The sequence below is a fragment of the Dendrobates tinctorius genome, unplaced genomic scaffold, assembly GCF_039654945.1.
Source record: "Dendrobates tinctorius isolate UK_male_01 unplaced genomic scaffold, ASM3965494v1 ptg000009l, whole genome shotgun sequence".
Taxonomy (NCBI): Eukaryota; Metazoa; Chordata; class Amphibia; order Anura; family Dendrobatidae; genus Dendrobates; species Dendrobates tinctorius.
In genome coordinates, this window is record NW_027361677.1 from 23,924,598 (window position 1) to 23,947,012 (window position 22,415).

Below are 22,415 nucleotides of genomic sequence, written 5' to 3' on the forward strand. Positions count from 1 at the left end.
AGGCGGGTGAAAAAGTGATTGGTCACGGGAATGTACGCCGTGTACATGATTGGTCGGATGTAACTGGTTGTGCCGTGATTGGTTGGAGGGACGTATACGGTGTTGTGATTGGTGTGTTTGTGGAGATGAGTTTGGACATGTTCTGGAGGCCGAGGAGATGACCGGGAGAAGTTCTGAAACGTCCGGTGAGTCATAGCCGGTGACGTGAGGGCGGTGTATATGTGGCCAGGACCTGTAGGAGGGTCTCCGGACTCCATAGGAGGCTTTGTTTGTATTTTGTAGCCATGGAGACACAATGGTTCGCAGGAGAGCTGTGTGCACGATACGGTATGGTGGCTATTTCATTACATTACGCTGTATAACACTGTGCACCTGCTGCATGATGCTCCACCCCACGTCATGGCCGAGAATGCATCCCGGCCATTCAAACCCCCTGAGATGCTGCGGGCGACGGTGTGTCCGGGTAGATAGAGGGGAGCGGCGTCAGCCCCATTACCTACCTCCTATGCCAGGCGACCAGGTCTGCCTCTTGTCATGCCGCCATCGGCCCGGTACGTGGGGCCCAAAAGCTGAAAGTGTAATAGAATACAATCAATAAAAACTGAAAATATCGACACTGGATTAACCCCACTTTCCCCTAACAAAAATAAATGTACAAATGTTTTGTGTTTTTCTTCGCTGTTTGGCCCTGTACAGTGCAGTCTCATACCCTGTGCACCATCTAGTGGACAGGTGCTGCTATTACTTTACATTCAAAAGGGGAAAAGAAAACCGCTTCATGCTTCACTTCATTAATTTAAGACCAGTGATGTTGTGGATTCTTTACTGTACAAGCAGTGAGGTTGTGGATTCTTTACTGTACAAGCAGTGAGGTTGTGGATTCTTTACTGTACAAGCAGTGAGGTTGTGGATTCTTTACGGTACAAGCAGTGAGGTTGTGGATTCTTTACGGTACAAGCAGTGAGGTTGTGGATTCTTTACTGTACAAGCAGTGAGGTTGTGGATTCTTTACTGTACAAGCAGTGAGGTTGTGGATTCTTTACGGTACAAGCAGTGAGGTTGTGGATTCTTTACGGTACAAGCAGTGAGGTTGTGGATTCTTTACGGTACAAGCAGTGAGGTTGTGGATTCTTTACGGTACAAGCAGTGAGGTTGTGGATTCTTTACGGTACAAGCAGTGAGGTTGTGGATTCTTTACGGTACAAGCAGTGAGGTTGTGGATTCTTTACTGTACAAGCAGTGAGGTTGTGGATTCTTTACTGTACAAGCAATGACATTATAGATTTCTTACTGTAAGAGCTGCAGGACAATGGATTCCTTGCTATATGAGTAGTGGGTCTTTACTGTGCAAGCATTTGAGAGTATAGATTCTTTATTGTGTAAGGTTAGGCTATGGATCCTTTAATGTTGGAGCTGGGAGGCGATGGATTCATTATTGTACGAGTAGTGACCCTAAGGACTCTTTACTGTACAAGCATTGAGGTAATCGATTCTTTACCATGCAAGCGGCGAGATTGAGTTCTTTAGCAGTGGAACAATGGACCCCTTGGATGAATAGTGAAGCGATGGATTCTTTACTGTGCTAGCAGTGAGTCTTTGAATCCTTAACTGTACGAGCAGTGTGGTTATGGACTCCTTGCTGTACAAGCAGTGAGGCTATAGATTCTTTACTGTGCAGGCACTGGTTCTGTGGAATCTTTACTGTGCAGGCACTGGTTCTGTGGATTCTTTACTGTGCAGGCACTGGCTCTGTGGATTCTTTACTGTGCAGGCACTAGTTTTGTGGATTCTATACTGTGCAGGCACTGGCTCTGTGGATTCTATACTGTGCAGGCACTGGTTCTGTGGATTCTTTACTGTGCAGGCACTGGCTCTGTGGATTCTTTACTGTGCAGGCACTAGTTTTGTGGATTCTATACTGTGCAGGCACTGGCTCTGTGGATTCTTTACTGTGCAGGCACTAGTTTTGTGGATTCTTTACTGTGCAGGCGCTGGCTCTGTGGATTCTTTACTGTGCAGGCGCTGGCTCTGTGGATTCTTTACTGTGCAGGCGCTGGTTCTGTGGATTCTTTACTGTGCAGGCACTAGTTTTGTGGATTCTATACTGTGCAGGCACTGGCTCTGTGGATTCTTTACTGTGCAGGCACTAGTTTTGTGGATTCTTTACTGTGCAGGCGCTGGCTCTGTGGATTCTTTACTGTGCAGGCGCTGGCTCTGTGGATTCTTTACTGTGCAGGCGCTGGTTCTGTGGATTCTTTACTGTGCAGGCGCTGGTTCTGTGGATTCTATACTGTGTATAGAACTTAGCTACATGACATTCTAATGTTTGGTTCACTGCAAAAGTACAAGGAGGCCTGGATGCCTTTCTTGATAAACATCATAATATTACAGGTTTTGGGCACTAGATTCTATGATGGGGCGTTGATCCAGATAACTAGTCTGATTGCCGCTTGTGGAGTTGGGAAGGGCCTTTTCCCCTAATATGAGCCCGTTAATATCTATCTCATGGGATTTGCTCTGGATCATACTATAAGTTGACCTCGATGTTCCGATGTCAACCTTCAGCTTTCATTGATGTGTACACGATTGTTTCTTACTTTGCAGGCCCCTCTGTGGACACAGGATCGTCCCTTTCTCTACTGGTCCGGGCCACATGGCTGGTGATGAAGAAGAGGGACGTCCAGAACTTCGGAAGAATTTTAGATTTTTTGGAATTAACTCACGAACAAGTCCCCGCTCTTCTCTGCTACAGGCACCATGCGAAGCTCAGCACTGGCCTGAGAGGGAAGGTGAGCCCCTGACAGCGAGTACAGTGCCGCTCCAGTGTAAGACCCCCAGCCCCTGTACCCCACTATCACATGGCTGTTTCTGCAAACTCAAGGGAAGGAGTGGTGCCCGCGTCACTATTCAGGAGCTCCTACTATCACCCTATTGGTGCCTTCACTGATGTTGGAGCAATGGTATCATGTGAACGCTGCAGCCAATCACTGCACACAGTGGTCATGTACAACCCAGCACTGCTGAGGCTAATGATAAGCTGCAGCGGTCACGTGAATGATATACGCCGGAGAGGGAGGGGTTTTTTTCCTTCAGAAAAGAAAAAAAAAATCTTTAACATATCTGTCATTTCCTCAGATCGTGCTCCACATGATGGAAGAGAAGAAGCCCCTGCTGGACATCCTCACGGCGCTGAACTCTCACTTTCCTCCTGTCCTACCCGATGATTCGGAAGCGGTAAGCGTCATCGCCCCTTAAGAAGACCCTCCGACGATCATCTTTTTGTTCTGGTGTAAGTTTTAGGCCTTCAAAAAATACAAGAACAGACCCCTGGTGGGCAGGGGGTCCCGCTGCATAAGGATACCGCCAATGTTCGTTTTAGTTTTTACTAGCTGAAGAGCCCGGCGTTGCCCGGGCATAGTAACTAACTATTGTTAGTAATAACAAGTTGTAATGATTATATTGCACATAAAACATTTGATCCCGAGAGAAATTGCACTAATTGTAATAAAAAAAGAAAAATACTGAGGTAAAATACTGATCAAAAACATATAAAATACTGACCATATACTGAGGTAAAATACTATACTGAGTTAAAACACCAACCAAACACTGAGTTAAAATACTGACCAAATACTGAGGTAAAACTGACCAAATACTGAGGTAAAATACAGACGGAACACTGAGGTAAAATACCGATCAAATACTGAGGTAAAATACTGACCAAATATTGAAGTTAAATACTGAAACACTGAGGAAAATACTGATTAAGCCCTTCCTGACATCCGACGTACTATCCCGTCCACGGTACCCGGGCCCGTATGACCGTGGACGGGATAGTACGTCTACCGCGATCAGCGGCGCCCACGTGGAGAGCGCCGCTGATCGCGGCCGGGTGTCAGCTGATTATCACAGCTGACATCCGGCACTATGTGTCAGGGGCGGTCACGGACCGCCCCCGACACGTTAACCCCTTGCACACCGCAATCAAACATGATCGCGGTGTACCGGGAGTTAAAGGGAAGCATCGGCAGGGAGGGGGCTCCCTCCGTGCTTCCCTGAGCCCCCCACGGCAGCGCAATGTGCAGCGCTGCTGCGGGGAGCTCCTATCCTCCAGGCCCCCGAATCCAAGATGGCGACGGGGGACTTCGGGGACCTGAGGAAGCTGGCTTCCTCAGTGCCTGCAAAGCGCAGGCAAGAGGAAGTCTTCTTCAATGCCTGTGACAGATTGCTGATCTGTCACAGTGATCTGTGATGTGACAGATCAGCGATCTGTCACAGGACAGTGATGTCCCACCTGGGACTATGTAAAGTAAAAAAAAAATAAAAAAAAAAATGTAAAAATAAATTAAAAAAAATCGCCAAATAAATTAGAAAATAAAAAAAAAATATTCCCTCAATAAATCCATTTTTTGGAAATAATAAAAAAAAAAACACAATAAAAGTACACATATTAGGTATCGCCGCGTCCGTAATGACCCGCCCTATAAAACTGTCCCATTAGTTAACCCTTTTAGCGAACCCCTTAAAAAATAAAAATAAAAAACGAAGCAAAAAATAATGATTTATTATCATACCGCCAAACAAAAAGTGTAATAACGCGCGATCAAAAAGACGCATATAAATATCCATGGTACCGCTGAAAACGTCATCTTGTCCCGCAAAAAACGAGCCGCCACACAGCATCATCAGCGAAAAAATAAAAAAGTTATAGCTCGCAGAATAAAGCGATGCAAAAATAATTATTTTTTATATAAAATAGTTTTCATTGCATAAAACCGACAAAAACATAAAAAAAGACCTAAATGAGGTATCGCTGTAACCGTACTGACCCGAAGAATAAAACCGCTTTATCAATTTTACCGCACGCGGAACGGTGTAAACGCACCCCCCCCCCAAAAGAAATTCATGAAACGCTGGTTTTTGTTCATTCTGCGTCCCAAAAATAGGAATAAAAAGCGATCAAAAAATGTCACATGCCCGAAAATGGTACCAATAAAAACGTCAACTCGTCCCGCAAAAAATAAGACCTCACATGACTCAGTGGGTCAAAATACGGAAAAATTATAGCTCTCAATATGTGGTGATGCAAAAACTATTTTACAATAAAAAGCGTCTTTTAGCGTGCGACAGCTGCCAAATATAAAAACCGCCATAAATAGTAAATCAAACCCCCCGTTATCACCCCCTTAGTTAGGGAAAAATAATAAAACTAAAAAAAAAGTATCTCCATTTTCCCGTTAGGGTAAGGCTGTGTGCACACGCTGCGGATTAGGTGCGGATTCATCCGCGCGGATTTTGTAAAATCCGCAGGTGAAACCGCAGGTCAAAAGACCTGCGGTTTTACCTGCGGATTGCTCTGTGGTTTTGTCCTGTGGTTTTTCATCTCCTCAATAGAGGAGATGGCAAACCGCAGGAGAATCCGCAGAAAGAATTGACATGTCAATTCTTTCTGCGGATTGAAAACCACAGATAATCCGCGCGGAAAATTCCGCACCGTCTGCACTGCGGTTTTTGATTCCCATAGGGAATCATGGTACTGTACACCGCAGCAAAAACTGCTGCGGGTCCGCAGCAGCCAAAACCGCTGCGGAACCGCAGCAAAATCCGCAGCGTGTGCACACAGCCTTAGGGTTAGGGCTAGGGCTAGGGCTCAGATTAGGGTTAGGGGTGTGTTGGGGTTAGGGATGGAGTTATAATTGGGGGGTTTCCACTGTTTGGGCACATCAGGGGCTCTCCAAATGCAACATGGCGTCTGATCTCAATTCCAGCCAATTCTGAGTTGAAAAAGTCAAATGGTGCTCCTTCCCTTCCAAGCTCTGCCATGCGCCCAAACAGTGTTTTACCCCCACATGTAGGGTATCGGCCTACTCAGGACAAATTGCAAAACAATTTTTGGGGTCCAATTTCTCCTGTTACCCTTAGGAAAATAAAAAATTGGGGGCAAAAATATCATTTTTGTGGAAAAAAATGATTTTTTTATTTTCACGTCCGAGTGTTATAAACTTCTGTGAAACACTTAAGGGTTCAAAGTGCTCACCACACATCTAGATAAGTTCCGTGGGGGGTCTAGTGTCCAAAATGGGGTCACTTGTGGGGAGTTTCAATAGTTTAGGTACATCAGGGGCTCTCCAAACGCACATGACACCCGCAGACCATTCCATCAAAGTCTGCATTCCAAAACGTCACTGCTTCCCTTCCGAGCCCTGACGTGTGTCCATACAGTAGTTTTCTCCCACATATGGGGTGTCAGCGTACTCAGGCCAAATTGGACAACAACTTTTGGGGGTCCAATTTCTCCTGCTACCCTTGGGAAAATGAAAAAATTGGGGACTAATTGATCATGTTTCTGGAAAAAATACGATTTTTTTATTTTCATGCCCTGGCATTATAAACTTCAGTGAAGCCCTTGGGTGTTCAAAGTGCTCACCTCACATCTAGATAAGTTCCTTGGGGGGTCTAGTTTTCAAAATGGTGTCATTTGTGGGGGGTTTCCACTGTTTAGGTACATCAGGGGTTTTCCAATCACGACATGGTGTCCGATCTCAATTCCAGCCAAAAACGTCAAATGGCGCTGCTTCCCTTCCGAGCTCTGCCATGCGCCCAAATAGTGGTTTACCCCCACATGTGGGGTATCAGCGTACTCAGAACAAATTGCACAATAACTTTTACGGTCCTGTTACCCTTGGAAAAATAAGAATTGAGGGTGAAAAGATCATGTTTGTGGAAAAAATATGATTTTTTAATTGTATGGCTTTATGTTATAAACTTCTGTGAAGCTCATGGGGGTTCAAAGTTCTCACCACACATCTAGATAAGTTCCTTAGGGGGTCTAGTTTCCAAAATGGTGTCATTTGTGGGGGATTTCCACTGTTTTGGTACATCAGGGGTTTTCCAATCGCGACATGGTGTCCGATCTCAATTCCAGCCAAAAACGTCAAATGGCGCTGCTTCCCTTTCGAGCTCTGCCATGCGCCCAAATAGTGGTTTACCCCCACATGTGGGGTATCAGCGTACTCAGGACAAATTGCACAATAACTTTTAGGGTCCTGTTACCCTTGGTAAAATAAAAAAAATTGAACCTGAAGTATTTTTTTTGTGAAAAAAAGTTAGATGTTCATTTCTTTTTAAATATTCAAAAAAATTCCTGTGACGCACCTAATGGGTTAATAAACTTCTTGAATGTGGTTTTGAGCACCTTAAGGGGTGCAGTTTTTAGAATGGTGTCACTTTTGGGTATTTTCTATCATATAGACCCCTCAAAGTGGCTTCAAATGTGATGTGGTCCTAAAAATAAAATGGTGCTGTAAAAATGAGAAATCGCTGGTCAACTTTTAACCCTTATAACTTCCTAACAAAAAAAAAATTTTGGTTCCAAAATTGTGCTGATGTAAAGTAAACATGTGGGAAATGTTACTTATCAAGTTTTTTGTGTGGCCGTATCTCTGTGATTTAAGGACATAAAAATTCAAAGTTGGAAAATTGCGAAATTTTCAAAATTTTTGCCAAATTTCCATTTTTTTCACAAATAAACGCAAGTTATTTGAATGAAATTTTACCACTAACATGAAGTACAATATGTCACGAGAAAACAATGTCAGAATCACCGGGATCAATGGAAGCGTTCCAGAGTTATGACCTCATAAAGGTACAGTGGTCATAATTGTAAAAATTGGCCCGGTCATGAACGTGCAAACCACCCTTGGGGGTGAAGGGGTTAATTACTGAGGTAAAATATCAACCAAACACGGAGGTAAAACACCGATCAAACACTGAGGTAAAATACTATACTGAGGTAAAATACCGATCAAATACTGAAACACTGAGGAAAATACTGATTAAATACTGAGACAAAATACCGACCAAATACTGAGGTAAAATATTGAAACACTGAGGAAAATACTGATTAATTACTGAGGTAAAATACCGACCAAATACTGAGGTAAAATACCGACCAAGTACTCTAACTCTTCTGCCAGTTGTAGTCAGGGGGACATACCGAGCCTGTTGCCCAGGTAGGGAGGACATCAGTGAGGGCTGCCGGCACCTACACACAGACTCCATCTGCCTGCTACAATCCCCTCTTGCAGTGAGGAATCCCGGCCATTTTTACCTTGTGCTCTGGGTGACTAAACGCTACAGCGCCATTTCCCAGGAAGGCTTGTGTAATGCTGGCCATAGGGGAGACTCTCGGGCATGTGCAGTGCCGCTCGCCTTGTACATAGCGAGGCCGGAGTGGGCAGAGCTGGCACTACACCTGCTGCCCCACAGTCAGTGGACAGCTCCGCTCTGCAGCACCACTACTCAGGTAACTGGCGCCCTGCTCCTGCCATAGCCCCTCCAGGCATCGTCCTCCCCTCAACCAATGTCATCTGGTGACTGACTGCAGATCACGGGCTGCAGGGATCCATCCACACACAGCATCATCCCAGAAAGGCTGCATTCTGCGCTAACAACGTGGGCCGTGTGGGCTCTGCGTGTGGAGTGGGCTTTATACACACAGCTTTATATATACAGTATATACTGTAGATTCTCCCTCTTCCTCTGTCATTTAAAAGAAAAAGTAGAATGTAACCATTGTTTTTTGTACTGCACCTGCCTTTTGTAGATTAGGCTCAGCTCCAGCCCCTTACATCAGTTCCTTGACATGGCTGCATTAATGAGTGATGCCACTAGATGGCCCCAGTGTGACATTTTTATTTTTCCTTTGCCCTGAGCGGTTCCTATCGGACTGATCTGTAAATTTAGAATCGGACCCCTGTGACGGTGGCTGCTGCCTCCCCCCTGAGAACACACACCTCCCTTATGTTCCCAGTCTGTGCATCAACACCGGGTCGTAAACAGCTGCTCAGTGAGTCAGCACATTCTGTGCTCGGAAGACGTGACCTGTGGATGTTTTTCTGAAGATCACGTCAAAATATATTAACCCCTTCACTACCAAGGGTGGTTTGCACGTTCATGACCGGGCCAATTTTTACAATTCTGACCACTGTACCTTTAGGAGGTCATAACTCTGGAACGCTTCCATGGATCCCGGTGATTCTGACATTGTTTTCTCGTGACATATTGTACTTCATGTTAGTGGTAAAATTGCATTCAAATAACTTGCGTTTATTTGTGAAAAAAACGGAAATTTGGCAAAAATTTTGAAAATTTCGCAATTTTCCAACTTTGAATTTTTATGCCCTTAAATCACAGAGATACGGCACACAAAAAACTTAATAACTAACATTTCCCACATGTTTACTTTACATGAGCACAATTTTGGAACCAAAATTTTTTTTTGTTAGGAAGTTATAAGGGTTAAAAATTGACCAGCGATTTCTCATTTTTGCAACACCATTTTATTTTTAGGGACCACTTCACATTTGAAGCCACTTTGAGGGGTCTATATGATAGAAAATAACCAAAAGTGACACCATTCTAAAAAATGCACCCCTTAAGGTGCTTAAAACCACATTCAAGAAGTTTATTAACCCTTTAGGTGCGTCACAGGAATTTTTTTAATATTAAAAAAAAAAAATGAACATTTAACTTTTTTCACAAAAAAAATACTTCAGGTTCAATTTTCTTTATTTTACCAAGGGTAACAGGAGAAATTGGACTGCAAAAGTTATTGTGCAATTTGTCCTGAGTACGCTGATACCTGATATGTGGGGGGGAACCACTGTTTCGGCGCATGGCAGACCTCAGTAGGGAAGGAGCGCCGTTTGACTTTTTCAATGCAAAATTGGCTGGAATTCAGATCGGACGCCATGCCGCGTTTGGAGAGCCCCTGATGTACCTAAACAGTGGAAACCCCCCAAGTGACCCCATTTTGGAAACTAGACCCCCCAAGGAACTTATCTAGATATGTGGTGAGAACTTTGAACCCACAAGGGCTTCACAGAAGTTTATAACGTACAGCAGTACAATTAAAAAATCATATTTTTATCGGTCGTCCATGACAGCACCACCTGAGAGAGGGGATCCGCCCTTCAGGAACAGGAAACCTACAGATACAAAAGGGCGGCACCTCTCCCACGCATCAGTTGGTTTCCTGTTCCTATAGGACGGGACTTCCTACAGATGGTCCATCATGGAGTCGTCGAGGGATTCCCAGGCCGGCTGACCGACCCAGGTAGCGGGGGGGTCTCCTACCTCGGTCAAGCTCGGGTCCCTGGATGCGCCACGGTGGGGCCGGGTAGGTCTCCACGACAGTGGTTGGAGCAGGCGGAGCAGAGGGTCCGGTGGACAACCGTCTCCATAGGGCCGGCACGAGGTATGTATGACCCCTGGAACCCCTCCTGTTACATCCACCCGGTCTCCGCTTGGTCCTCTCTCTCTCTCTCTCTCTCTCTCTTTCTCTCTCCGGGGGGCTGGCGGTCGCGCCTGTGCGGCGGGCGCGGGTCGGCGCATGGGGGGCGGCGGGCATTCCGGAGCCGGGGGCGCCGTGCCGGCTCCTTTCCGCGCGCTCCCGCGCTCTTGATCGCGCTGTGGAAGTGACGCAGCGGAAGGGGCGGGGCCGGGAACGCCGAAACCGGAAGTCGGATGCCGGCCGGCTTTCCAGGTGGCGCCGCTGCTGCTCGGCGGTCTGGGGCGGCGCGCGGTACCCGGGGAGGGGGGGGGGGGAGGAACGGAGCATGTGGGGGGGGGGAGTCGCGGGGGGGGGGGGAGGACCCGGGGGGGAGGTGCCGCGCCACAGCCCTGCTAATCTGGACACTGATGGGAGGCATTAAAAGACAGGAGGTGACGCTGCTGGGGTGCTTCTGAAGGCCCAGCAATGGATTCGACAGAAGCCCCCACAGAGCAGCAGGACGAGGCGCAGGAGCGCCCAGAGAAACAGGCCACTGTGATTTCACAGGCGAGTGGCCAGCAGAAGAAGAGACGGACGGGCGAACAGAGCCACAGAAGTTCCTCCAGGCTAAAGGACCCTCCTGCCTCCCTCCGTAACCCGGTACCTGCCTCATCTGCATGGGTAAGAGATCTCCGTGAATGTACCCTGATGCAGTGTTTTATTTTTGTTCCTTCGCAGGCAAGGAAAGCTACGGGGAAGCAGAAGCACAGGGAATGTGCCCTCTGTAATTGCCCTTTGCCAGACGGCCACCCTAAAAAGTTGTGTCAGCCATGCGTGCGACAAACGGTAGGGGTTGGATAGGGGTACCCTAGGGGTAGATTGACAGGCCCTTACACTCTTCCCCGTCCATACAGGTGGCGGAAGAAACACCGGACTTCACCACAAGCCTGAGGGAGATAATCTGGACAGAAATGAAGGCCCTATCTAAAAAAGACTCCTCTAAGGGAAGAGATGTTAACCTCTCTGGTTCAGAGTCCTCGGCCGCACCTGGAATCGATATCTCCTCAGATTCCCCGGCCTCCACTTCATCATCTTCAGAGGAAGACTCGAGCCGTTTCTGCTTTCCCTTAGACCAGATGGATAAGTTAGTTAAAGCAGTAAGGTCTACTATGGGGGTAGCAGACACAAAACCGGAACTTTCAGTACAGGATGTGATGTTCGGAGGCCTAGATCCCAGAAAGCGTAGATCCTTCCCGTTGAATGATAAAGTCCAGAACCTAATAAATAGGGAATGGAAAAAGCCTGAAAAAAGAGGTTCCTTGCCACCTGCCTTCAAACGAAGGTACCCGTTTGATGACCCAGTGGTAACCAAATGGGACAAGGCCCCTAAGCTGGACGCGGCAGTGGCCAAAGCCTCCAAAAAATCCTCCATACCTTTCGATGATATGGCCTCCTTAAAAGACCCGCTAGACAAAAAAGCGGATTCTTTTCTGAAAGGAACATGGGAGACGTCAGCGGGTGCATTGAGACCAGCGGTAGCGGCCACATGTACGGCCAGATCCTTGATGGTCTGGCTGGATCAGCTGGATTCCCAGTTGAAAGATGGAACTTCAAGAGCATACATTCGAAAAGCCTTACCAGTTATCCAAAGTGCTGCTGCTTTTCTGGCTGATGCGTCAGCAGATTCTGCGAGGATGGCGGCTAGAACCGCAGGTTTATCCAACGCAGCTCGAAGGGCTCTCTGGTTAAAATGCTGGCCAGGAGACATCCAGGCCAGATCTCGACTCTGTTCCATTCCTTGTGAGGGCGAATACCTGTTTGGGCCCGTCCTGGATGAACTTTTAGAAAAGGCCGGGGACGATAAAAAGAAGTTCCCCAGTCTGCCGAACCCCTCTTTTAGACGCCCCTTTACTAGGAAAGGATATTTCCGTAGGAGGCCGTCCAGGGATCAGGGCAGATGGGACGACAAAAGAAGGAAAGGTACTGGATTCATGTTCGGAGGAGGGGGGCGCCAGGAAGGTCCAGCACGGGACACTAAAAAGCCGCCCCAATGACTAGTTGCTCCGGTAGGGGGGAGACTAGCTGCCTTCTACCCGGCCTGGGCATTAATCTCTAATAGCAACTGGATACTTGGGGTGGTAACTGCGGGCCTACGACTAGAATTCTCCCGGGTTCCCCAAGATCGTTTTAAGGTCACTCCTCTTAGGTCATCCTCATCAGAACAGTCTGCCCTGGAAGCTGAAGTTCGGGATCTTTGCCGTAAAAAGGTCCTAACTACAGTTCCAGTTGAAGAAAGGGGGAAAGGTTTCTACTCCCCTTTGTTCCTGGTCCGCAAGCCAGACAGTTCCTTTAGGACCATAATAAATCTTAAATCCCTCAATGATTTCCTGGTCACACGTCCATTTAAGATGGAAACAATTAATTCAACAATAAAATTACTGTTTCAAAACTGCTTCATGGTGGTGTTAGATTTGAAAGATGCTTACTACCATATACCCATTCATGCAGATCATCAGAGTTTTCTCAGAGTGGCAGTGCAGTTAGATGGGTCAGTTCAACATTTCCAGTATGCGGCCCTCCCCTTTGGGGTAGCAGTCGCTCCCCGTGTGTTTACGAAAGTAGTAGCGGAAGTTATGGCCCATCTACGTGAATCAGACATTTTAGTAGTCCCCTACTTAGATGACTTCTTGATTGTAGGGAAAACGGCTAACCATTGTTTGGAACAGCTACAAAGGGCAATGTCTGCCCTAGAACGGTTAGGATGGCTGCTTAACATTAAAAAATCTCGATTACAGCCGATGAGAATCCAACAATTCTTGTGCCTCATCCTAGATTCCGTAAAACAGGAATGCCGTCTGCCCCCCGGAGAAGCTAGTTCGCCTACACTGTCAGGTCCTGAACGCTTCCAAAAACCCAACCATGTCGCTCAGGAAAGCCATGTCCCTTCTAGGTTCACTTTCCTCCTGTATCCCGGCGGTCCAGTGGGCCCAGTTTCATTCAAGAACTCTACAGGGCGAGGTCTTAAGGCATCAAAAAATCCTTGGGGGTTACTTAGAGGGCCAGCTAACCTTGTCCCGAAACACAAGGGAGTCCCTAGAATGGTGGCTAGATGAGAATAATTTATCCAGAGGGGTTCCCTGGGAATATGACATATCCCGCATAATCACCACGGATGCTAGCCCTTCCGGTTGGGGGGCTCATATGGGGGAATTTCTGGTCCAGGGCCTATGGGAGCATCATCAGATAGAGATGTCATCCAACTTGAAAGAATTGACAGCAGTAGAGCTGGCGGCTAAAGAACTGCTTGTGTATCTACAGGGCCATCATGTGCGAGTGTTTTCCGACAATCTGGTCACCGTAGCGTATATCAACCACCAAGGCGGGACCCGTTCCAAATCCCTGATGAATGTAGCAGAACGGCTGTTCCAGCTAGCAGAGCAGCATTTCCTATCATTAACAGCTCTACATATAAAGGGGAAAGACAATACCACGGCAGATTTCCTGAGCCGCAATCTCTTAAGGCAAGGAGAATGGTCCCTAAAAAACTCTTATCTTCGACCTGATTGTTCAGAGGTGGGGACTGCCAGAGATAGATCTCTTCGCCACCAGAGAAAACAAGAAAGTAAGACAATTTTGCTCACTAAATCCCAGAGAAGACCCCCTGGCGGTAGACTCCTTGCTGATAAAGTGGGATTTCGGGCTAGCCTACGCCTTCCCTCCCCTATCGCTATTACCTCTAGTGGTGAGGAAAATCAGGAGAGACAGAGCGAAAGTTATAGTGATCGCTCCGTTTTGGCCCAGGAGGGCTTGGTTCTCATGCCTAAGGACCATGTCAGTGTCCGATCCTTGGGTCCTCCCGGAGATCCCGGATCTCCTATCCCAGGGCCCAGTCTTTCATCCTCAGGTGGCTGGCCTACATCTGACGGCGTGGAGTTTGAACGGACACTGCTAAAAGAGAGAGGCTTCTCCCCAGACCTGGTTGACACTCTACTTAAAAGTAGAAAGATCACTACTACCAAGATCTATGTCAGAATTTGGAAGAGATTCCTAAAGAACTCTAGAGTAGTCGCTGGGGGTTCGGCTCCTATAAATCAAATCTTAGAATTTCTTCAGAAAGGTCTAGAAATGGGGCTCTCCATTAGTACCCTCAAAGTACAAGCTTCAGCCTTGGGGGCCCTCTTTAGCTGCAACATCGCGGGTAATTACTGGGTCAGTAGATTCATCAAAGCAGCAGGTAGATCCAGGCCAGTGGTGAAGGATAGATTCATGCCTTGGGACTTGAACCTAGTCCTTACGGCCATGACAGAAGCTCCATTCGAACCCATCTCATCAGCCTCTATAAAAAACCTGTCCCTCAAGGTAGCCTTCCTGGTAGCTCTTACCTCAGCTCGTAGAGTAAGCGACATCCAGGCATTATCTAGGCGTCCTCCTTATTTACAGTTTATGGACGATAGGGTAATACTCAGACCTGACCTGGTGTACTTACCGAAAGTAGTTTCTAGCTTTCATAGAACACAGGAAATAGTCCTTCCATCCTTCCTCCCTAATCCAGCTAATGAGAAGGAAGAGAAATTACACACCTTAGATGTTAGAGAATGCCTTAAAGAATATCTGGCGGTTACTGACCCCTGGAAAAAGGAAAATGCCCTATTTATCTCCCATCAGGGTCCCAGGAAAGGCTGTAGAGTGTCAAAAAATACACTAGCTAGGTGGATTAGAGAGGCTATTTCAATTGCATACACCTCAAAGGGCAGACCGGCACCTGCAAACCTGAGGGCGCATTCCACCAGAGCCATGGCGTCCTCGTGGGCCGAGAGATCAGAAGTCTCCATTGACCAGATATGTAAGGCGGCTACTTGGTCCTCTCCGAGCACCTTTTATAATCATTATAGGCTAGACTTGGGTGCTTCCACAGACCTCTCTTTTGGTATAAGGGTACTGCAGGCTGTAGTCCCTCCCTAAATAGTTATTACTCTCTGTAATTCTCTCAGGTGGTGCTGTCATGGACGACCGATAAAGTCTTAGTTACTCACCGGTTAACGGTGTTTTTCGGAGTCCATGACAGCACCCGTATATTCCCTCCCTTTTTGTAGTTTAATTTTTGGATATGCACTTCTTTCTCTTATATGTACACTAGTAAGGAATAGTTGTATAAAAAACACTGTGTATACATTTTGCTATTAACCATTGTGGTCCTCTTGTGCTCTGTAATCCAACTGATGCGTGGGAGAGGTGCCGCCCTTTTGTATCTGTAGGTTTCCTGTTCCTGAAGGGCGGATCCCCTCTCTCAGGTGGTGCTGTCATGGACTCCGAAAAACACCGTTAACCGGTGAGTAACTAAGACTTTTTCCACAAAAATGATCTTTTCACCCTCAATTCTTATTTTTCCAAAAGTAACAGGACCATAAAAGATATTGTGCAATTTATCCTGAGTACGCTGATACCCCACATGTGGGTGTAAACCACTATTTGGGCGCATGGCAGAGCTCGGAAGGGAAGCAGCGCCATTTGACGTTTTTGGCTGGAATTGAGATCGGACACCATGTCGCGTTAGGAAAGCCCCTGATGTACCAAAACAGTAGAAACCCCCCACAAATGACACCATTTTGGAAACTAGACCCCCCAAGGAACTTATCTAGATGTGTGGTGAGCACTTTGAACCCCCCAGTGCTTCACTGAAGTTTATAACGTCCGGGCGTGAAAATAAAAAAATCGTATTTTTTCCACAAACATCATCTTTTAGTCCCCATTTTTTTATTTTCCCAAGGGTAACAGGAGAAATTGGACACCAAAAGTTGTTGTCCAATTTGTCCTGAGTACGCTGATACCTCATATGTGGGAGAAAACTACTGTATGGGCACACGTCGGGGCTCGGAAGGGAAGTAGTGACGTTTTGGAATGCAGACTTTGATGGATTGGTCTGCGGGTGTCATGTGCGTTTGGAGAGCCCCTGATGTGCCTAAACTATTGAAACTCCCCACAAGTGACCCCATTTTGGAAACTAGACCCCCCACGGAGCTTATCTAGATGTGTGGAGAGCACTTTGAACCCCCAAGTGCTTCACAGAAGTTTATAACGCCTGGGCGTGAAAATAAAAAAAACATTTTTTTCCGCAAAATTATATTTTTGCCCCCAATTTTTTATTTTCCTAAGGGTAACAGGAGAAATTGGACCCCAAAAGTTGTTTTGTAATTTGTCCTGAGTAGGCTGATACCCTACATGTGGGGGTAAAACACTGTTTGGGCGCATGGCAGAGCTTGGAAGGGAAGGAGCACCATTTGACTTTTTCAACGCAGAATTGGCTGGAACTGAGATCAGACGCCATGTTGCCTTTGGAGAGCACCTGATGTGCCCAAACAGTGGAAACCCCCCAATTATAACTCCAACCCTAACCTCAACACACCCCTAACCCTAGCCCTAACCCTAACCCTAGCCCTAGCCCTACCCTAACCCTAGCGGGAAAATGGAAATAAATACATTTTCTTTTAGTTTTATTATTTTTCCCTAACTAAGGGGGTGATAACGGGGGGTTTGATTTACTATTTATGGCGGTTTTTATGTTTGGCAGCTGTCGCACCCTAAAAGACGCTTTTTACTGTAAAAGTAGTTTTTGCATCACCACATATTGAGAGCTATAATTTTTCCGTATTTTGACCCACCGAGTAATGTGAGGTCTTATTTTTTGCGGGACGAGTTGACGTTTTTATTGGTACCATTTTCGGGCACGTGACATTTTTTGATCGCTTTTTATTCCGATTTTTGGGACGCAAAATGAACAAAAACCAGCATTTCATGAATTTCTTTTGGGGGGGTGCGTTTACACCGTTCCGCGTGCGGTAAAATTGATAAAGCGGTTTTATTCTTCGGGTCAGTACGGTTACAGCGATACCTCATTTAGGTCGTTTTTTTATGTTTTGTCGGTTTTTTGCAATGAAAACAATTTTATATAAAAAATAATTATTTTTGTATCGCTTTATTCTGCGAGCTATAACTTTTTTATTTTTTTGCGGATGACGCTGTATGGCGGCTCGTTTTTTGCGGGACAAGATGACGTTTTCAGCGGTACCATGGATATTTATATGTGTCTTTTTGATCGCGCGTTATTGCACTTTTTGTTCGGTGGTATGATAATAAATCATTATTTTTTGCTTCGTTTTTTATTTTTATTTTTTAAGGGGTTCGCTAAAGGGGTTAACTAATGGGACAGTTTTATAGGGCAGGTCATTACGGACGCGGCGATACCAAATATGTGTACTTTTATTGTTTTTGTTTTTTTTTTATTTTGAAAAAATGGATTTATTGGGGAATATTTTTTTTTTTTTTTTTACTAATTTATTTAGCGATTTTTTTTTTTTTTTTTTTTTTTTAATTATTTTTAACACTTTTTTTTTTTTTTTTTACTTTATTACCTTGTCCCAGGTGGGACATCACTGTCCTGTGACAGATCGCTGATCTGTCACATCACAGATCACTGTGACAGATCAGCGATCTGTCACAGGCACTGCTGCAGACTTCCTCATGCCTGCGCTTTGCAGGCACTGAGGAAGCCAGCTTCCTCAGGCCCCCGAAGGCCCCCGTCGCCATCTTGGATTCGGGGGCCTGGAGGAAAGGAGCCCCCCGCAGCAGCGCTGCACATTGCGCTGCTGTGGGGGGCTCAGGGAAGCACGGAGGGAGCCCCCTCCCTGCCGATGCTTCCCTTTAACCCCCGGTACACCGCGATCGCGTTTGATCGCGGTGTGCAAGGGGTTAACGTGTCGGGGGCGGTCCGTGACCGCCCCTGACACATTGTGCCGGGTGTCAGCTATGATAATTAGCTGACACCCGGCCGCGATCAGCGGCGCTCACCACGTGGGCGCCGCTGATCATGGTGACGTAATATTCTGTCCATGGTAATTAGGTCCATGGTCACATGGACGGAATATTACGTCAATTGTAGGTAAGGGGTTAAAAATACTTTTTTTTTTTCATTAAACTTGAGTTTTATCTGTGGATAACCTGATCCTATTGTACATCCAAAGGCTACAGAAACTAAGAATCCATCTATAATCCCCAGATGAGCCATATCAGATGTTCTCCACATTTTGTTGCTGTCACACACCTCCTGAAAGAACAGGATTGGGCATATTGACTTCTAACTGCCCAATCATGCTCTACCCTAACCATCAGAGACTCCAATGAATGATCCATTGGAGACCATGAGCTTGCTCCTCCAAACTGGAGAGTCAAACTCTACGCCCCCCCATCCCCGGTCCTGCCCTGTAAAATACTGGCATCTTCCTATGTGGCTACTTGGGACCCCCAAAGATCTGGTACACCCCAATAGCTAAGCCTCTGATGATGGTGACCAAGCTGGATATCCGTCTTGACTCACTGCAGAGCTATAATTTTATTCCTGTGTTTTCTGTATTTCCAGCGTAATGTATTTAAGGTCCGGCAATGTAAGATTAATTTTCGTAAATTGGTTCTTCGCATGATCCGGGACGAAAAGTTTCGACAGCATTATGTAGAGGTGAGGAGCCGCGTACAGGCGTCAAGATGTGCCGCGCTGTCCTCATATCATTAACGCACTTCGTTACTTACTTCTTACTCCATAGAACATGCTGCAGCTAGAATATGGGGACGCATATATGGCCGCCCTCGAGAAGCTTCTGTGGGAATTCTTGGACAGGCTTCAGACGGTCCACAACACCCAGGTAAAGACTGGCTTGGATTAGAGGGGGGGCACACAGGTCGCATGGCTAAAGATAGAAGTGAGGTCATATTAAGACCCCGTAGGGTGCCGCGACCAGCAAAAAGTCAGAGCCAGTTGGACTTTTTTTGCAACGTGGACGTGGTATTTTACACGTTGCAATGTGTCTCCATTCACTTGCATTTTCCAGCAGCAACTCTTCATGAAAAAAACGCATGCATGCTCCTCCAAACCGAGCGTTGCTGACAGCCATTTTGTTATTTTTTCCCAACGCAGGTCCCAGAAACCACAAAGCAGCCTGTCTTAGTTGAGGACCGTCGCTCCAGCACCCCCATCCGCCCCAGTTCAGGACCGAGTAAGTTAAGGTTTGGCTCCTGAGGACCTCTCCATGGCCACTCCATCTTGTTGCCTCTGGGAAGTTTAGTCTTCTCTCGTTGTTAGATTGTCGTGATCCTTTCCTTTAAACAATCTGTTTTTATAGTTTTATCTGTTCTTATATATGTAATAAAAGCTGAAATTTTGACATGACCCCATGTGGATGCTTCTTTAAACGCAAAGTTGAACTTCAACGCCCATCCTCTTTCACTATAGTATCTCTTGTTGATTGGCCATCATGTGACCATAGACTAAAGGGTTTGTCCAAAGCCAATGCATTTCTTACAAACAGCATAAAATGCTTAAGGGGGAAAAAAAAGGAGTTGTACTGATGACCTCGGTCGCCAGCTGGCCTTTGTTTAATGGTCAGCACTGGGTGGGCAGAGACCGGAGGGGAACCAGGGTAGTGTAGTCAGCAAAGCGGCTTCTCACACATGATATCCCCATTAATAAGTGCAAAACTCAGACTATAAGTGGTCCGCACATGGATGTGTAGCAACATATGTGATAACTGTGGGTCCTAAACATTTAGTCCTTTATAGATGTCTCCACCTTTTATGACTACTAATAAAATATCTGCATCCCCCCTCCGCTGAGCTCACATGCTCTTGACACTTATAAAGGGGCTTCAGCAGAATGACTGTGCGTTATCTCCCTTGTCCATATACACTTTTTTTTTTTTCTTTTTCTTCATTTGTTTTAGATTTTTTTGCTACAAAGGAAACGAGACAAAGGACAAATCCCGCTACTAATGAAGACCTCAGCAGCGATCAAGCCGAAAGCGAGAATTACACAAGGAGTAAACGAGGTTATGGTGGGCTTGAAGGCATGAGATTGAGTTCGTCACAAGGCCGGGAGCGAGAACCTGTCCGTAGAAGGACGCTAGATTTAATCAATAGTCGTCCAGATCACGATGAACCTCGGCCGCCATATTTTGCAGTTTTTGGATTTGACTGCACTCAAAATTCTGAAGTCAACGATGGTGAGAATCTTTCTCCTCCCGATCCTTTGCAATCTCAAAGCCTAGACCTTGGCCCGGAGCATGATCCAGATCAATGGGCTAGTCATGAGGTGACGGGACACGGGGTATTTACTGCCATGCAGGGTACAGAGGTAGCACAGGCGATGAACTATTCTCCAGGATCGGATCATGAACATGGGTCCATGCGCAATGAGTCTAGAGGCAATCGTGAAGGACTAGAGAAGCCCTCCGCTCAGGGACTGACGTCCTGGAGGTACCAGCCAAGGGTCCGCCTGACAAGACTACCTCTTAATATTATTAACACGTATCCAAGAGACGCAACTCTTGAAGATTTGCCTGCTCAAGTGGCCGACTCTGAGCCGTCCCAAAGTCAGACATCTACTACTTGGTTCTGGGTATGTTCCGATTCCACAGACAACGACAGCAATGATCCCGACTACTTCCCAGGATACAGTTTGTTCCAACACGATAGAGAAGAAATAATCAGAATTCAACCAAAGAGAGGCCTCCGCTAATCATCACCGCCATAATAGTAACTGATTCTTGTAGCACAGGATTAGTGGTGGCTACAGACTATTCGGGGACCGTCCAGACACTGTGGACCTTAAATGCCTCACTAGTTGTGTTGCTTCCTTTATAATACTCCTTTTAGTTATGAAACCTTGTTAAAAATAAACTAAGTGACGTTGCCTTTTAATATGCCTCATTCTTGCTCCTCAGTTTTGGTCCTGTTTCTCCAACATAGAGACCCCCCGTAGGACATATAATGCACAGAATTAAGTACACCACATTGGAAGAGGAACCTGCGAATGTGTCGGGAATCTTATAGGTAGGCATACTAGGTGACATTTTGCTGCCCACAATTGTAGGTATGTCTCGTCACTAGAAGAGGAAAAGTTGTGCCTGAGGATAAATCTGGTGAGTTTTAATGCAGACTTAAAAGGGGTCTGTCACGATGACCCGTCCTGTGTGACGCGACCCGCAGGCCGGTAACAAACTACAAGATGCGGCACGTGATACTGTCCTGTGTGACACGGCCAGCCCGCTGGTACTACAACAAGACACGGGGAAAGGGGAAACAGTTATAACTAGAGTTGAGCGACTTTGGTCGGATCGGGTTTCGTGAAACCCGAAAGAAACAAAATAAGTTTCAGATGAAACTCGTCCGACTAGAGCAAAAAAAAGTCGGAGTTTCGTCCGACTTTTATTTCCCATTGACTTGCATTGGGGTCGGGTTTCGGACGAAACTCCGACTTTGTTTTGCTCTAGTCGGACGAGTTTCATCTGAAACTTATTTTGTTTCATTCGGGTTTCACGAAACCCGATCCGACCAAAGTCGCTCAACTCTAGTTATAACTAGAGTTGAGCGAAACGGGTCGAAAAAATTCAAAAGTCGCCGACTTTTGGCAAAGTCGGGTTTCATGAAACGAAACCCGACCCTAGGATGAGGTCGGCCACGAGGTCGGAGACTTACGCGCCAAAGTCGCGTTTCAAAAGTTTGTTTTGCGCTCTTTTTCAGCCAATCAGGATCCACGGACACTGTGGGCAACGTGATGACATAGGCACGGGTCACCACCATCTTTCAGAAGGGCATGCAAGTGATTGGCTTGCTTTGGTGGGCGTCACAGGGGGTATAAAAGGGCGTGCACGCCGACCGCCATCTTACTTCTGCCGATCTTAGTATAGGGAGAGGTTGCTGCTGATTCTGTAGGGAGAGCGTTAGGCAGGGAAGAAGACAAAAAAACTGCTTCTGCTGCTAGCGATTTGGCCTGCACAACACACAAGTCACTGTGTGTGCAGTGCAAGGGGAGGCTATATTGTGGTGTATCAGTGGTGTTGGTTGTTGGGCTGCCTTCTAAGGCTTCCTGACACGCTGGCATTGCTGTTTACCCACTGCTCCGCAAACTGCTTTTTTAAAAGCAATCCAATCTCCCTTATCCTCTCGTCACTTTGGTCACAGGCAGCTGTGCCATCGAGCGTGTCACATAGCGCTCAGATATCAGTGGGCCGCACACAATCCACAAGTGTCCAGTGTCCAAAAGTGTACGCAGAGATTCAAAATCTCCATTATCCTCTCGTCACTTTGGTCACAGGCA

The 22,415-nt window shown here is 46.5% G+C and overlaps 1 protein-coding gene across 2 annotated transcripts; it reads left to right on the top strand.

The window, feature by feature from the left end:
• Positions 1 to 20: 20 nt before the first annotated feature.
• On the top strand, positions 21 to 21,016 carry TINF2 (TERF1 interacting nuclear factor 2). Of its 2 annotated transcripts, none has more exons than XM_073584809.1 (7): positions 21 to 185; positions 2,605 to 2,789; positions 3,136 to 3,234; positions 18,687 to 18,782; positions 18,868 to 18,966; positions 19,239 to 19,317; positions 20,041 to 21,016. In XM_073584809.1, exons 1-7 carry the CDS (start codon positions 158 to 160, stop codon positions 20,832 to 20,834), a joined length of 1,380 nt encoding a protein of 459 aa, XP_073440910.1. In that variant the 5' UTR covers positions 21 to 157; the 3' UTR covers positions 20,835 to 21,016. The 2 variants fall into 2 exon arrangements, with proteins under 2 accessions (XP_073440910.1, XP_073440901.1); XM_073584800.1 differs by lacking the exon at positions 21 to 185 and adding an exon at positions 192 to 327.
• Positions 21,017 to 22,415: the final 1,399 nt, after the last annotated feature.

Coding starts and splice junctions, on each gene's coding strand:
- TINF2 (XM_073584800.1), top strand. CDS start 285: ATGGAGACACAATGGTTCGCAGGAGAGCTGTGTGCACGATACG. Junction 2,790..3,135: donor GCACTGGCCTGAGAGGGAAG/GTGAGCCCCTGA, acceptor TCATTTCCTCAG/ATCGTGCTCCACATGATGGA. Junction 3,235..18,686: donor TACCCGATGATTCGGAAGCG/GTAAGCGTCATC, acceptor CTGTATTTCCAG/CGTAATGTATTTAAGGTCCG.